Consider the following 17,640-nt stretch of genomic DNA (forward strand, 5'->3'; position numbering starts at 1 on the left):
ATTAACTACTTTTTAAAAAATATTTTTTCATTTTACTTAATGGATTTAAAAGTATTATATTGGATTTTCTTTAAAACAAAATATATTATAATTTTCGTTAAAATTTCTATTTAATTTATCATGTCATCATACACGTTCTCTATAAAATTATAACATTCACAAAATATATATATATATATATATAAATATATAAACAACATTATTAAATATATTTTTAATATATTAAACAGCATTTATATTAGTACGAAAACAGTTTGTAAAACTTTGGCAGCAGATATTTTTAAAATTTGATATCTTTGATTTGTTATTAGTATTTGAATAAACTTTTTGTATTTTAATTTCTCTACCGCATTCGGTAACATTTTCTTTACTTTTTGTGATAATACGTGGACTATTAAAAGATATATTTTTTCTAAAATACTTTTTAATAAAATTAAATTTACTAGTAGATGACTCTGAATCTTTTAATGTTTCGTTACTCATTTTGCTACCACGTCTCCAAGCTTTAAATGATTCATAATCCATATGACATAAAGGATATTCTGAATTTGGTTGAAATTCTTTTTTAACTATTGGTCGCATTGCTTTAGTACGATTATTATTATCGTTACATGATAAAACTAATGAACCAGTTGGAGCTGAAAATGATACTCTTTTTTTTCCTTTAAAATAATCTGAATTTTTAGATGAATTATTAACATTGTTATTAGAATCAAAAAATACTTTAACATCTGTTGGTGAAACACTTCTGGGAGTTGTTGTTGAATTTAAATTACTTCTAAAATGTTTTTTAACAAAAGTATTAGACTTTAATAAAACATCTAAAGTATTTTCTGATAGGCAACGCCTAGGTATAACTTGATTAGAAATAACAGAATTTCTAGTAGTTAATAAAAAATCCAATGTTTCAAATTTAGATAACCAATTTGCCGTTATAAGAGATTGTTTTTTTAATTTATCTTTCTCATATATCCTAGCTGCAGTTTGTAAAATTTGAGTCAATTGCCTTGGAGAGTTTGTCCTTCTAGTTAATGTGTAAATGACATTTTCATCAATCTTATTGTTTTGTAAACATTCATACAATTCAACAGAGTTTAATTGTTTTAATTTTTTATCTTTTTTTTCATTATCTGATATGTCAATCTTTTCTACATTTTCTATTTTCATTTTAATAATATCAATAGAATTTTTACGATTAATTATTGATGTATTTCTTATTAATTCAAGTAACAATTTATTTGTCGTTTCTTCTTGTTCAACTTTTAACTTTATTGGATCAGAAAGTTTTCTTGAAATTTTTTCTTTTTTTCTGATATCATGAGCAATTGAAACTTGCCTAAAACCTCTCCATTGTATTTTTTCCATTTTTTTTTTTAATAAATAGTAGAAAAAAAAATATTAATAACTATAAATTTTTTTAAAATTAATTTTTGTTAAATATTAAAAAAAAATTACTAAATATAAATATTATTGTACAAATTATTTTAAAAATAAACACATATAAATTAGTATACTTAAATATATAATATTATTTGTTACATCTAAAGTATTTTTTTTTGTTATATAAATTTTGAACTTAATGATATAATAAAAAATTACTTATATAATAAAAACATTTAATATAGAAATTTTAAATTGATGAGATGTATAGAATTAAATACTTTTAAAATATTAATATTGAATGATAGAAGATGATAATGCCTTATATTTAAAGTTATTATAAAATATCTGAAATTAATTGAAAAGTATCTCTATAAATATATGCATATAAATGCTGTAGACAGGATAGTTGACAAAGTTATAAAATCACCAATATAAACAGACATGGAAGGAGTAAAAAAAATTAATAACTTCAGAATATATAAAAGTGGGATGTGTCTTATCAATAGAAAAATTTTTTTATATATACATATACATATATATATATATTTTTTTTTACTAACAAGACATTTATTGTTAAGAAAATAGAAATTTAAATCTTTGAAAAATTTTTTTTACTCATCTTAAAAATTATAAATTAAACTTATTATCTTTTTTTTCCGTTTACATTTTTAAAGTAAAAATTAATTTTTTTTTAAAGTTACATGTGTTAAAGAATTAAAAATAAAAATCTTATAATAAAATATGGAAAAAACAAAAAAATTTTATATTTAAGAAAAGTAAATCGAATGATTAAACTTATAATTATAAAATATCAAAATGCATTATGATGAAGTCTTTTATCTTGCACTAAAAAAGTGCTTAACAAAAGCTTTATTCCATCTTGGTATTTGAGAAAAAAAAAATGTGCTACTAGGAATTAATTTATTTTCTAGTTGCATTATAATTTAAAATGTCGTGTTTTTAGAGAGTAAATGAAATAAATATTGTTCTCTTCAATGCAATGATTATAATAAACAAACATATATAATCAAACATAAATTTATTTTATCAAACAAGAAAAAAAAAATACAATAAATACCCGTATAAACTTTTTAAAACTATTATTCATTTTGTGTTTTTGGCTTTATTTTAATATATGTATAAATGAATTTTTTAAATATTAAATTTTATATTTGTGTATGAGCATCTACTGGTGGATCTGTTAGTAACAACTTTGCTTCTTGACGTATAATTGAATCTATGTCAATGTCAGAGGCCATGTCAAATTGTTGTGGGTATAAAAAAGAACCAGGAACTATTGGTTCGTAATAATCATATTCCATTTCATTGATTGAGGCAAATGAAAGGCTACTTCTAGCCACTCTTGGTGTATTTCTAGATGATGAATTTTCTGATAATTGAAATCTTGTTGACCTAGAACATAATGGTGTATTTTGAGAAGATAATTGAATACCAATTGACCGACATGTTACAAATTTTTTTTGACCATTTGTTGAATTTTGAATATCTGGTATATGAGTAGAATTTGTATTATTTGACTTTATCATTTCAGAACGTATACTATAAAAATATTAATAATTATTAATAAAAATAAAAAAAAAAAAAAAACAAATTATACCTATCAGCATTATCTTTATATTTTATTTTTCTATCTTTCTCTTCCTCAATTTTTTTCCATTTATCTTTTTTTAATAATTTTGTTATAAAAAAACAGACTGTTGTTGGTAAAAATAATGTAATAAAAATAGCAAATCCACATAAACCAAAAAATAAAGTTTTAGAACAATAATTTTTTATACATATGACATAAGCTGTTGAGTATGTAATGTTTTCCATGACATAATAATTATCTTTCAAAATATAATTAATAACAACTCCTGATATTTGTGTTTTATTTGTTATGGATTTAAAAATAAACCTTATTGTAGTATTTGCATAAAGAACAATTTCTGTTTCTATACTTTGTTGACTTTCCCAAATTAAATTTTTATCACTAAACATTTGTACAACATCATTTTCATTATTTAAAAAATTTTTATCAATTGTAATATAATATTTTTGAAGTGGTTTAATGTCAAAAAATTTTTTATGTATTGATGTCACTTCTGGAGATTTTAATATCCATTCTAATTTTCCCATCTTCTCACAAAAAGGATATCTTCCACGACCAACAAAGAAAGAACCATTTTTGTTAGTTATATTACAACCACAAGAACAATCAGATGATTTAGCTGTTAATGGTGATGTAATTAATTTATAAGGACATTTTGATGGTTCACAATTTTTTATTTCCATTATTGATCCTTGACAATCTAAACCACCAAAAGGTTTAGGATTATCACATTTTCTAAATCTTTTTTGAATACATTTTCCTTCTGTTGATAAAAAACATGATGAAAATTCACTCCAATTACCAAATCCACCATCAATTCTTTTTACTATAAATAATTTATTTTAAAAATGACATTATATTTTCTTTTTTTGATATATTATAGATAAAATAATTATTATAAATTTTTAATAATCTTTTTATAAATGAAATAGATAATTAAAAATATCTTTTATAATATAAAACAAATACCTATTATTCATATTGTTGTGTTATTAAAACATCTAATTATTATATTAAAAACTATTGAAAAAAAAATCTTTTAAATATTTTATCATCTTCTTTACTCTCTTAATAATATATTAAACTTATATATAAAGCATGAAAAAAAAAAAGTTGTTTAATTGTAGAGATAAAAGAGTTATGACAAAAAGAATAAATATAACATGAAGTATTGAAGTAAATGAACTCCATATGCTATCTAATTAGCCTACATTTTGATTGTAGTTATTCTATAATTCTTTATTTGACAGGACAGTACAATTTTCTAAAGACAGATTATGTCAACTAAAAATTGACAACATAAAGTACTCAAAAATTGATATATATAATGCCTTCTTTTTTATATAAATTATTTATATTAAAATATTTTTAACATTATACAAAACTATTTAACAGACATAATATCTTTAATATTCTTATAGTGTTATGCTTCATTAAACTATAATATATATATGTATATGTTATCTTATCATTAACAAACTTTTTATAATTAAATACTTTTTCAAATTAAAATAATTACCTCTATATAACATTGCTTGTTTTTGTTTAAATACATGTTAATATGATTTAATATATATATATATCTGAATATAATACTTCTTGACATTAATTTTATGGATGGATTAGTAAATGATTAATGAAAATATAAAACTATTAACTTAACTTTCTATTAAAGAAGAAATAAAATGGTTCTTAAAGTTAACAATATAATTTTAAATAAAAATATTAATTTAAATTTATATTTTTATTTTATTAGATTTAATAAAATATTATAACTTACATGGTTCAGTTTTGACACATTTTTTATCCCAAACTTGAGTTTTTTCTGTATAACGATGTGTTGAAACTAACTCAAAACAATATTTTTCAAATATTATATCAAATAAAGAACATTCTATATCAAGAGTTTTTTTATCTGGTGGTAAAAGAAGTTCCTCAACATATATCCAATCATTTGTTTTCCTTAAATCTGTTATTGCTGTTACTTGAACACGAAAATTTAAATTTAAATCAGGACATAAAGATCGTTCCCATGAAAGTGTAAAAAAATTAATACAATGAGGAAATATTGAATCTGATCGAATATTTATTGAAGGTTTATTTAATATTAATCCATACATATTTGGAACAGGTGATAATGGAATTATTGATGATTTAATTTCAATTAAATTATTCATATCATCTAAACTTTTTAATTTTATTCTATAAAATCCTTCTAAACTTATAAATTGACAATAAAATTTTTTTTTACTTCTTCCAGTATGTAATTGAATTGTTCGTTCATCTACAGTAATCCATTGATCTGAATCATCATCAATATTAGAAATATTAGAAGGTATAAAATAAAAATCACGATGTTCTAAAGATAAAGTAAATACTTGTTTTGTACATAGTTTTGATTCAAATTTTACTTCCATATCTTCTAATAATTCCCCATCTGATGGTACTATAATTTTTATATCTTGATGGTCAACTTCAAATGATAAAATTTTTGTTAAAGATAAATTTTTATTAACTTTAAATATATGATAATTTTTTGTAGGAAAATTAAAACAATTACAAGGAATTTTTTGAATATTTTTTTTTACTCTAAATTCACATGTAGAAAAATTTCCATTAAAAATTTTATATAATTCTCCAATATCTAAACCAAAAATTTCATTTTCATAATTAACTTTAGGAATAGGTGGATTAAAATAAATATTTTGTTTTATAATATTAGAAGTAACAAATAGAAATAGATTTAATAATAAAATCATCACAATAATCCATTTAAAAATATAAAATTTCATAATATATATATATATTTTTTTTATGAAAAATTAAAATTTATATAAACATTCAATCCAATATTAGATAAATAGTTAAATATTAATATTTTTATTTGTAACAAACTAAGCTTCTAATTAATAATAACTTCATTATATAATAACTAGAAAATTTCTAGATATTTTATTAATATATTATAGAATAGAATAAAAATTAGCTCTTTTAAATTTTAAAAATTAAATAATATTAAAAGTAGGTAGAGGTAATACTTTTTAATGGTATGTAATATGCTTGTAATTAAAAATTCTTGCTTTTAACTGTAAAATATAATATATTAGAAAAATATTAGAGATTAACATATGAAAATAGAATTGTAAAAAGAATAAGTATAACAAATGTACTTCTATTTTATACTTAAATATGGAATGTTATATATATAATAATGTAGTTATATCTTAATACAAAAGCAGTGATAAGTTATGTAAGATATGATAGGTTTATTTGTAGTTATAAGTCAAAATATAGTAATTATATATATATATATATGTATTGAGAAGAAGAAAAGACTCGTGGGTAAGGAAATGAAGATTATGTCTTGGAACGGATATCATTTAGACAAGTATACTATTTTACTAAAGTTTCATTACAAAATAAAACTACCATGGGGTATAAGCATATAATCATAACATAAAAATTGTCTTTTTTAATATATAATAATAATAAGAATAAAATAATAGTATTAAAATGTTAAATTCTAAAAACGGTAAATACTTTAGTTTATGAGATAATAATTCTATCTAAAAATATAGATATTAGATTAAAAGATTATCATAAAAAGTTAATAGGCAATATAAAGAAATCATTCATTCTATGAATACTAATAATAAAACAATACCCTAAATGGGCCTGACATATGTATATGTTATAGATTTAACCACCCTCCTACAATTTTCTAAAAACAGAAGGTTCCTTCATACACAATATATATATATATATTAAAACCTTTTTCATAAATGATAATTATTAACAAGTACCGATTCAAATTAATACAATTATTAGCACAGAACAATCCAGTTATCTTCTTAAAGTCCTTCAATCCGAATCCAATTTTCTTAAATCTTTCTTTAAACTCATTTCCATTTACAGGAGGTCTTTATAAAAGCTATACTTAATTTTTTATTTTAAAAATATACATCATAATAATAATAAAAAAAAATTTAACTAAAATGCCATTTTTTACATTTTACTTTACAAGTATAGATAAATAGTGATTGATGAGGTTTTAAAATATTTAATTGATATATTAACTCATTCATTTTATTCTGACAAATGGAGTATAATAAAATATATATATATTGAGATTACTAAGAGTGGTATAATTTTTATAATCATTTTTATCATAGTTTACTAAAAATGTCCTATTCATTAATATATACAAAAATATAGTATTAGTTAAGTTATATTAATTTATTTTATCAATTTGAGGTTACCAAAATTAGAAAGATAATTGAAAGTGTTTAACAATAAATATGTTATTCATTTTATTTTATGCCTTTATGACATAGTGGTTAGTTAGACAAGTATATTAAAGCAATTAATATGATGTAAATGATAAGGACATTTCAATTAATTAAAGACATTGATACTCTTTCAAGACGATTAAAAAGTAGATTTGTCAAACTTCGACATTTACAAACAAGATACTATTTCTTTTGTAAAAGGCGATCTTATGATTACTTTTACTTTTAAAGAACTTTTTGTAAAAACAATGTTTCTAATGATCAAAGTAGAAGTACCGACTTTAATATAGGAGTGTATTTATGTAAACTGATTGAAGAACTCTTTAGAAGATTTAAGTACTAATAATTCGAGGGAAAAAAAATATAATATTTCAGGTAAGTGTTTATCACGATAACTTTTTTTTTTTAAGAATATATATAAGTAGAATAATTAAATGGCAAAAAGTAGTATTTTATTCTATAATAAGATTTTAAGTATAAGTGGACATAAGATTGTTAGATTGCGCAAAATAGAAACCTCTTACACTTTAGTCTATACTTACAATTATTGTTTTTATTGTTTCAAAACCATATAGTATAATTGTCAGGTGGTGTTACGCAAACCTGAAACCTTTTTCACACAATGTTATTATCAATTAAAGGTACATGATTGCCAATGACCAATAATTTGTGTACTATTATAACCACCTGGGTGCCTATTACTTTTACCAATTTTTCATCATCATACATAATCAAATAAAAATTTTTTAAACTTTCTCAAAAGATAGAAAGAATTGGAATTTTTAATGATGTGATAAAATAAAATAATAATTAAATACAAAGACTTCAATGCTTTCAAAAAGAATATTAAAATACAATAGATAATTGTAAACATTAACTGTGCTATTAATATAATTAATATATTTTTACTTTATTTAAACTTAGTTAATTTAAACAAAATAACCCTTAAAAAGAGTAACATTTTGTAAAATTAACTAAACTGAATAATTAATAAAATATCTTCTTGATAACTGTTATCTATTTTTCTAGAAAAAAAAAGATAATCGAAAAGATAAATTGTCATTTTAGAAGCATCAAATACCGTCATATAAAAGGAGGAATGTCAAAAGCTATCATCATATCTCGTTAACTAACCATCAAATGAAGAAAAAATTTTAATGAATTGGTTCTTTTTATATAGAAAAATAGAAATTTGTTTTAGACAGAAATATATTTTTATAGCTTTTTTGTTTCCATAAGCTACTTTTTATAATGCCAAATAATATTATTCATTTCAATAGTATGAATATATATAAATATAATACATAAATTTAGATAAAATAATAAATAAAAATATATTTTTTTAAGGGATGTTAAAATTATTGTTAATATAATAAAAATTAACAATAATTTTATTAAATAAATTAATAACTATATTGAAAAAGAAAACAGTTATCACTTTGAGGATAGCGATAATATATAAATTAAGTGGTTCTTAATAACAAACATTTGATTCTTATTTTAGATAATAATACCCTATCAGGGAAAATTTTTTTCGCATCAATGAGTTTTAAAGAACTTTTCTTTGATATTCTTATTTTAGATATAATAATATTGTTTTTATAATATTCTAATTAAAGAAAATTTTATATCAATAACTTTTAATTATAATTTTGACGAAAAAAAAATAATAATAAAACGTAGTTATTACAATATCAATAAGTTTATAATAAAATAAAATTTCTAGAGATAAATAAGAAATTTAAAAATATTTTTTTTCTTATCATGAATTAATTAAATTTGGTAATATTTTATTAAGATTTTCAAACGCAAAATATAGTAAAAAAAACCAAGAAAATTGACAACAATATGTTCATAATTAAAGTTAATACATTTGTAGAAACATGCAATTTAATGTAAATGGCATTTTTAAACTTCTAAAAAATGTTTAATAATTCTTTGTTTTTATTAAGATACAATATTTAGTATTTGTTAAAGCTTAGTCTTTTATCATACTTTTGAAAATATCAAGATTAGTTAATGATACAAAAATGACTTGATGTAAGCCTTATATTAAAACTGATTAGAAAATGATTATAAAAAACTGTTTGCTTTTCATGTTTAATTTAAAACAAGGAAAATCAAAAACATAACATTTTCTAAAATATCTACTGTTCCAAATTTTTCAATATTGCAACCAAAATTTAAAATATTATAGATATAGCCAGTTCTATTATATTCTTCTTAAAAAGTTTATTGTAATATAAATAATCTACATAGAAATATTTTTACTGTTTGTAAAGATTCACAATTAATAAAAAAATTTCCAACCTAACATCAGTATAAAAAAAAATTTTTTTTTGAAATCTAAAAATGAAATTATATTCTTCTGATAGCCCATGGAAAATCATGAATTTTGAATATAATCAAAGCTATATCAAAAACAAAACTGTGGAAGTTGTGATGAATTAAAGTTAGAGGCGAAAGCGGGGAATATTTTTTGAAAAAACTCGACTTTCGTGATGAAATTGAAAATATTAAAAAAAAAAAACTATTCTAGATCATTTTTATATGAAAAGACGATTAAACGTAGTCTCATCTTTGTACCTCTTCTCGATCTCAAGATATGAGGCAAAATGTATCTTAAAAAAGTTTCAAGTATGAAACTCATAACTCAAGTACATGAGCTCCTAAAAGCATGAGACTAAATGCGCTAGGCTTCTTGTAACTTTTAAGCTATAGTCTACGTTGAAAATATTTTCTAAAATTCAACCGTTCCCGAGATTCATTATTTGGTATTTTTGCGCGCTCAATTTATTGTCATCATTTTTTATATCTTACTAACTGTTGAAGATATAAAAATAGTTTGAACGTAGACCCCAAATGAAAATTGAATAGTAGTTGATTCCAGAAATTTGTTTGCTTATATCTTAATTTTGAAGCGAGTTATAGCAAAAGGCGGAAATTTTTTCTAAATATTCATTGTCCACAACATTTCAATAACTCAGCTAAAACTTATCAGATTACAATGAGACTTGTTTCATTGAATTCCTCATGAAAATTTGGTCTAGATAAAAGCGTTCCTATAAAAATATCTCTAAAATTTACTAAAATTCATAATTGGTCCAAGTATCTCAAACTTGACCTTCAGCATAAGTACTAAAAAAACAACTTTTTTTCGAATTTCAAAACAAAATTAGGCTCATCTGATAGCCCTTGAAAAATCATGAATTTTAAATATAATCAAGGCTATATCAAAATCAAAACTTGAGGAGTTATGATGAGTCAAAGTTAGAGGCGAAAGCGGGGAATATTTTTTGAAAAAAACCAACTTTTGTTAAATAATTGAAAATATTAAAATTAAATTAAATATTCTAGATCAGATTTTTGCAAGAAGTTGATTAAAACTGGTCTCATCTTTGTATCTCTTCTAGATCTCAAGATATGAGGCAAAATGTATCTTGAAAAAGTTTCAAGTCTGAAACTCATAACTCAAGTAAATGTGCTCCTAGAAGTATGAGACTAGATGCGCTTGACTTCTTAAGACATTTGAACTATAGTCTACGTTGAAAAGGTTTTCTAAAATTCAACCGTTCCCGAGATTCATTATTTAGTATTTTTGCGCGCTCAATTTATTGTCATCATTTTTTATATCTTACTAACTGTTGAAGATATAAAAATGGTTTGAACGTGGACCCTAAATGAAAACTGATTTGTAGTTGATTCCTGAAATCCGTTTGTTATTTTCTCTATTTTGAAGCGAGATACAGCAAAAGGCGGAAATTTTTTCTAAATATTCATTGTCCACGACTTTTTTACATCTCAGCTGAAACTTGTCAGAAAACCTTAAAACTAGTTTCATTGGATTCTCCAGAAAAAGGTGGTCTAGAAAAAAGTGTTTTTATAAAAATATCTCTAAATTTTACTAAGATTCATAATTGGTCCAAGTATCTCAAACTTGACCTTCAGCATAAGTACTAAAAAAAACTTTTTTTTGGAGTTTTACAATAAAAGTATACTCATCTGATAGCCCTTGGAAAATCATGAATTTTAAATATAATCAAGGCTATATCAGAAGCAAATCTTGAAGAGTTGTGATGAGTCAAAGTTAGAGGCGAAACTGGGGAATATTTTTTGAAAAAATCCGACTTCCATGATAAAGTTGTAAATAATAAACTTAAACAAACTATTCTAGATGTTTTTTTTGCGAGAAGTCGATTAAACCTAGTCTCATCTTCATAACATTTCTTGAATTCGAGATATAGTGAAAAATGTATCTTGAAAAAGTTTCAAGTCTGAAACTTATAACTCAAGTACATGAGCTCCTAAAAGCATGAGACTAGATGCGCTAGGCCTTTTGTAACTTTTAAGCTATAGTCTACGTTGAAAATATTTTTTAAAATTCAACCGTTCTTGAGATACAATGTCTGGTATTTTTGCGCGCTCAATTTATTGTCATCATTTTTTATATCTTAGCAACTGTTGGAAATATAAAAATGGTTTGAACGTAGACCCTTAATGAAAACTGATTAGTAGTTGATTCCAGAAATTTGTTTCTTTATATCTTAATTTTGAAGCGAGTTATAGCAAAAGGCGGAAATTTTTTCTAAATATTCATTGTTCACAACATTTTAATAACTCAGCTAAAACTTATCAGATTAAAATGGGACTTGTTTCATTGAATTCCCCATAAAAATTTGGTCTAGATAAAAGCGTTCCTATAAAAATATCTCTAAAATTTACTAAAATTCATAATTGGTCCAAGTATCTCAAACTTGACCCTCAGCATGAGTACAAAAAAAAACTTTTTTTTGGAGTTTTACAATAAAAGTATTCTCACTTGATAGCCCTTGGAAAATCATGAATTTTGAGTATAATCAAGGCTATATCAAAATGAAAACTTGAAGAGTTATGATAAGTCAAAGTTAGAGGTGAAAGCGGGAAATATTTTTTGAAAAAAATTGACTTCCATGATGAAATGAAAAATATTAAAATTAAAATAACTATTCTAGATCATTTTTCTATGAGAAGACGATTAAACGTAGTCTCATCTTTGTATCTCTTCTTGATCTTAAGATATGAAGTAAAATGTATCTTGAGAAAGTTTCAAGCATGAAACTCATAACTCAAGTAAATGAGCTCCTAGAAGAATGAGACTAGATGCGCTGGTCTTCTTGATACATTTGAGCTATAGTCTATGTTGAAAATGTTTTCTAAATTTCAACCGTTTTAGAGATACAATCTCTGATAATTTTGCGCGCTTAATTCATTGTCATCATTTTTTATATCTTTGTAACTATTGGAGATTTAAAAATGGTTTGAATTTAAATTTTACTTTACAATTAAAACTAAAAGATCGTTTATTATTATCTTTGTTTCCAAACAAGGTATTATCAGTGATAAAATTTTTTTCTAAATATTAATTTTTTCTAATTTTTTTGATATCCACTTTAAAGGGATTTAAATGAAACTTAAATCATCATTGCTTGCTTTTTTTTTCTAAAGTTTGTATATAACAATTTTTTTAGAACAATATTTTTACTACTTTTGTTTTAAATAAGTATTTTTTTAATCATCATGTGTTATCATAAAACATAAATTAGATAAAAATTAGCATATTGAAAAATGTTGGAATCTGTGGAGTAATTTTTTAAATAATTTTTAAAATTTTACATATTTCAAATAAAATTATATTATTTTATTAATACTAAAAAAATTAGTTGTAATTGAATCTTGTCGTTTATAATCTTTTTATTGTTTTTAATTTTTCAACTGTTAATCATATAATAATTCTTGCTATGAAACATTTTATTTAAGAAATCTTTTTGATACATTGATAATTTTTATTTAAAAAATTAATTTAAATTTACTGCTTACTATCTTATTTGTTACTATGTAGACTGAATTTAGATGTGAAAGAATAAACTTCTTTATTAATTAGTAAAGTAATTTGACCAAACATCTAAATTCTTTATTTTGAATCCTTAAGTATATAAATTTCCAATATTTACAATCTTATTAAATAGAAATAAATTATGGAGTAATAATATATTGTTGCTTTGGTTAAATTTGTAACAATTTCTGATCGTTTATCTACATTTTTCAAAAAAAAAAGATTTAACTAGTTTGTTAGAAGTTTATTTTAGTATTGCATGATGACAAGTCATGTTTAATATTATTTTATTTTTTTAAATTATATAATGTTTTAGAAATTTTTTTCTACTTATTAGTATTTTAAGTTTCTTATCTCAGATAAATTTTATTATACAAATATTGTAATTCTAAAAATTGATACGATATTAATCGCAACATTCTTATGTCTTCTGCAATTTTTTAATAGTCTCTAATCATCTCTTATTTTACTACGATTTTGAAATTATTTTGTGATATTCCACTTGTATAATTTAAAAAGGTAAGTTTAATTTTTTGATTATAAATAGATAGTTAATTTTGTAGAATATTTTACATAATGAATCAACAAGAAAATAAAACGTTAGGAAAAGAAAGTGATGGAGAATTAGTTGTTAAAAGTAAAAATTATAATAATAATTCAATATTTAATAACAATGACCAAAGGAAAAGAAGGGAAATCACTCAATTGGAACAATTAAAAGGAGTTAGAAAATTTATTTCAGCTGGGAAGTATATTTTTAACAACATTACTATGGAAGGAGAATTAATTGAAATCAATAGTAACAATGTACCTTCTTCTCAGTATATGGTATCTAGAAATGTTCTAAATGAAAAAAAAAACAATCAAAAGTAATTATTTATAAAGTTAGTAATAAATCTCCTTATAGTTTGAAAATACTTACTAAAAAAGTAGTGCAAAAAGATAATAACTCAAATTTTAAAATGAAATGTATTATATTAATATGATTTATCATATCCATCCACATTCTATTTATTTTTATCATTGAAAATGTTGATAGATAATTTTTTTTTTTGCTAAATTTTATTAAATTATAAATTCAAATAAATAATTATTTAAATTTTGAATATTATAAAACAGATGATATTTTTTGTGATTTAAAATGTTTTCTCTCATTTTCTGGTTTGTTGGATATGTTGTAGTATGTGCTTTCATTTTATATATTATTATTGTGCCAATAGCATCAAAATACCTTCCAGAACTAATTGATATTTTCTTTTTTTTAAATATAACTACAAAATTGTATGCATCTACCCATAAACCATGTGCTTCAGGTGTTAAAAGTTTAACAAGAAATTTTTACATTCATCATGAAAATTCTACTTTCGGTATATGGCATTCACTTCCACATTCCTTATCTACAGAAATTGATGATTCAGTAAATTTGGATAACAGATTTTTTGAAAAAAAACTTGCTGATGGAATGGAACTTGTTGTAATTTATTGTCATGGAGCTTCTTCATATAGAGGAAATAGAAAATCTATTGAAGTAATGAATTTAATGAGTAATATGGATATACATGCATTTGTCATTGATTATAGAGGTTATGCTGATTCAACTGGACATGTAACAGAAACAAATTTATATGATGACCTTCTTTCACTTTATAATTATGTAAAAAAATTTGCTCCACAACGTATATATTTTTGGGGACATTCATTAGGAGCTGGAATCGTAACAAAATGTTGTTCTGTTTTGTGTAAAAATAATACATCTCCAAGAGGTGTTATTTTAGAGTCTCCATTTACAAACGCAAAGGATGCTTTTATTCATCATCCATTAATGATAGCATTAAAAATTATTCCTAAATTATTAAAATTTTCTGCTAAAGCATACTCCATGAAAGGTCACTCTTTTAGAAATGATGAGAACATAACTTATATAACATGTCCAATAACATTACTTCATGCAGAAGATGATATGATAATACCATGTTTTATGTCCCAAAAACTCTTTAAAATAGCTGAAGCAAATAATTTGATTGCACGATTATTTATTTTTAAAAAGAAACATGGTTATGGACATTCAAAAATAATTTCTTCTAAAAATATTGAAAAAATATTGGAATCGGTTTTAATATAAAACTTTTTTTTTTCTAACTAATACCATCTAACATAGATTTCAATACAAATATATTACAATAAAACAATTATTAAAAAAAGTAAAATTTTATAAAACGAGATCATGACATTTTATTATTACTATATATAGTTATTAAAACTTATTCAATAATATTATTATAATAAATTAGAGAGCATAAAATTTGAATTGCTCTTCTAATTCAGACTTTGAATGAATTCCAAATTTTTCTTCTTGCGCTTGAAGCATTTCAAAAATTTCTTTTAATTGTTTTTCTTTTATATTTTCTTCTTCTTTTCTCTCTTGTTCTGTTAATGATTTTTGAAAATTTCTTGCTTCTATGCGTGTTTTAGCTGTTGCTAATTTTCCATGTAATTCACCTATTTTTGAAAACATGTTAATTGTCTCGTTAGGATCTACAATATCATTTATTAAAATGTCAGTTGTTAATTTATTTTCTTCTGATTCAGTAAGATCATTCTGAACATTATTAAATTCAACATCATTTCTATCAATAATAATATCTTCAAAAGTTACCTCCTCTACCTTTTCTTCAATTTCAATAGTTTTTATATCTTCTTCATTATTTTTTTCTTTGACTTCCTTTTCTTTATTTTTATTATTCTTTTTTTTGTTAACAAATTGTATATTTCTATTAAAATTTCCTTTTAATAAATGATCAGGATTTTTTCTAACAACAATTTTTTCTGAATTCAAAGTTTTTTTTTGAGGAGTATTAAAAAACTTAAAAAAAAGAAAACTTATAGCTACAGCAGCAATAAATGTTAAAAATAAAATGGTAAAAAAATATGGTTCTTGAGTTATTTTAAAAAAATCCATTTTAATATATCCAAATAATCTAAAAGTCAGTTATAAAAAGTAATGATGTAACTTATATTTTAAAAGAAATTTTAAAGATGAGATATTATCACGAAATTTTATGTGATATATTGTAATCTTCATGTATCCATGGAGATAAATATATAAGAAATCTTACTTATCAATTATTGACTAAATTTTGTAGGGATATTTTAAAAAAAATTTTATTATTAATGATAAAATTTTTAGTTTAAAAATATATCATGCATTCTTATTGTATTGAGGAGAAACAACCTTCCAACATTGAAAAAAGTATCTCCACTCAGGAAGAAGAGGAACGGAGATTATCATTATGGGGTCATAAAACATAACCAGAGAATATAAATATTGTTTAGAAAAATGCCGCAATATTGTTTAATTTTAAAACAACAAATTTAATCTCTTCCAAATATAATAATATTTATTTTTAGAGAAATAAAATTTTTAAGTTAATTGATATACATTTCAATAGTGACATTGAAAAGTAAAATATAAATGTTTAAGATAATCATACATAATTTGTCTTTGAGATCATAAAATATCATCGCTAACTTGATCACATTTAAAATAATTTTCACTGTATACATTATTCTATTGAAAGTATCTCCCTACACATTATTTTTTTATCAGTTCAATTTAAATTATATTTGCCTGTCCCTATAACTGTATATATTTATTATGGAGAATAGTAAAATATTTTTAATAACATCTGTTACTATTGGAGGTATTATTGGTATGATATATTGGTTTTCACATACAAAAAAAGATACTGATAAAGAAATTATAGAAATGGATGAGGTAGTTGTTGACTATAAAAAACAGGATGATTTGGAAAATAATATAAAGTCAGCAAACAATGAGTCTGATATAAAATCAATAACTTCATATGAAGAAATTCTTTCAATAGAATCAAGTGAACATTCATTTCCAATAACTCCAACAAACAGTCCAACAAACAAAGAATCAATTAAAAAATCTAAAATTCCTGTTTTCCTAAATAGTCCTAGTCAAATAAATACAGAAAATATTTCTCTTCCAACACAATCTCCTACAAATTCATTGGGAAAAGGAACAAAATTATTGGAACCAAAAATATCAAGAAAACATCAAAATTAATATATTTTTATTTTCTTAAAGTTGGTAATATATATGATTAAAATTTATATATAAAGTTGTTGTTAGTTTAATAAAAAAAATATTGATAAAATCACATGTAAGATATTTTTCCTTTTTTTTTTATTAAAATAATTTTATCATGTTGATAATATTTTAATATTAAAAAAAATATAAAATTTTAATTAAAGATATTAGATATTTTTAAAAATCTTATATGATAAAATATAGATAATAATATTTTAAGATATGATAAATAAAATGAAAAGTAATAAATTTTTGTTCTATATTGAAGAATAGAAATTTATTGATTGAAGAATTACATTTGATTGAAAGATTAGTAGTTATAAAAAGTTAATATATTAAGTATTTTATGTAAACTAAAGTTTATACT

General features: G+C 22.0%; 6 protein-coding genes across 6 annotated transcripts; 3 read left to right on the plus strand and 3 right to left on the minus strand.

Moving 5' to 3' along the window:
• Positions 1-222: 222 nt before the first annotated feature.
• On the minus strand, positions 223-1,365 carry SRAE_2000407000 (Hypothetical protein; the record flags this gene model as incomplete). Its single annotated transcript, XM_024642895.1, has 1 exon — positions 223-1,365. The coding sequence occupies one exon, from the start codon at positions 1,363-1,365 to the stop codon at positions 223-225; it is 1,143 nt and encodes a 380-aa protein (XP_024508621.1).
• A 1,184-nt stretch (positions 1,366-2,549) lies between these two features.
• On the minus strand, positions 2,550-5,754 carry SRAE_2000407100 (Golden goal; the record flags this gene model as incomplete). Its single annotated transcript, XM_024642897.1, has 3 exons — positions 2,550-2,943; positions 3,002-3,821; positions 4,776-5,754. 3 exons carry the CDS (start codon positions 5,752-5,754, stop codon positions 2,550-2,552), a joined length of 2,193 nt encoding a protein of 730 aa, XP_024508622.1.
• A 7,978-nt stretch (positions 5,755-13,732) lies between these two features.
• SRAE_2000407200 (Hypothetical protein) lies at positions 13,733-14,142 on the plus strand (the record flags this gene model as incomplete). Its single annotated transcript, XM_024642898.1, has 2 exons — positions 13,733-14,025; positions 14,064-14,142. 2 exons carry the CDS (start codon positions 13,733-13,735, stop codon positions 14,140-14,142), a joined length of 372 nt encoding a protein of 123 aa, XP_024508623.1.
• A 155-nt stretch (positions 14,143-14,297) lies between these two features.
• SRAE_2000407300 (Hypothetical protein) lies at positions 14,298-15,278 on the plus strand (the record flags this gene model as incomplete). The annotated part of the gene is made up of 1 exon (XM_024642899.1): positions 14,298-15,278. One exon carries the CDS (start codon positions 14,298-14,300, stop codon positions 15,276-15,278), a length of 981 nt encoding a protein of 326 aa, XP_024508624.1.
• Positions 15,279-15,443: 165 nt separating this feature from the next.
• On the minus strand, positions 15,444-16,668 carry SRAE_2000407400 (Hypothetical protein; the record flags this gene model as incomplete). The annotated part of the gene is made up of 5 exons (XM_024642900.1): positions 15,444-15,755; positions 15,813-15,982; positions 16,037-16,134; positions 16,273-16,286; positions 16,648-16,668. 5 exons carry the CDS (start codon positions 16,666-16,668, stop codon positions 15,444-15,446), a joined length of 615 nt encoding a protein of 204 aa, XP_024508625.1.
• Positions 16,669-16,811: 143 nt separating this feature from the next.
• On the plus strand, positions 16,812-17,249 carry SRAE_2000407500 (Hypothetical protein; the record flags this gene model as incomplete). Its single annotated transcript, XM_024642901.1, has 1 exon — positions 16,812-17,249. The coding sequence occupies one exon, from the start codon at positions 16,812-16,814 to the stop codon at positions 17,247-17,249; it is 438 nt and encodes a 145-aa protein (XP_024508626.1).
• Positions 17,250-17,640: the final 391 nt, after the last annotated feature.

This window comes from Strongyloides ratti (genome assembly GCF_001040885.1).
Source record: "Strongyloides ratti genome assembly S_ratti_ED321, chromosome : 2".
In the NCBI taxonomy this organism is placed as follows: Eukaryota; Metazoa; Nematoda; class Chromadorea; order Rhabditida; family Strongyloididae; genus Strongyloides; species Strongyloides ratti.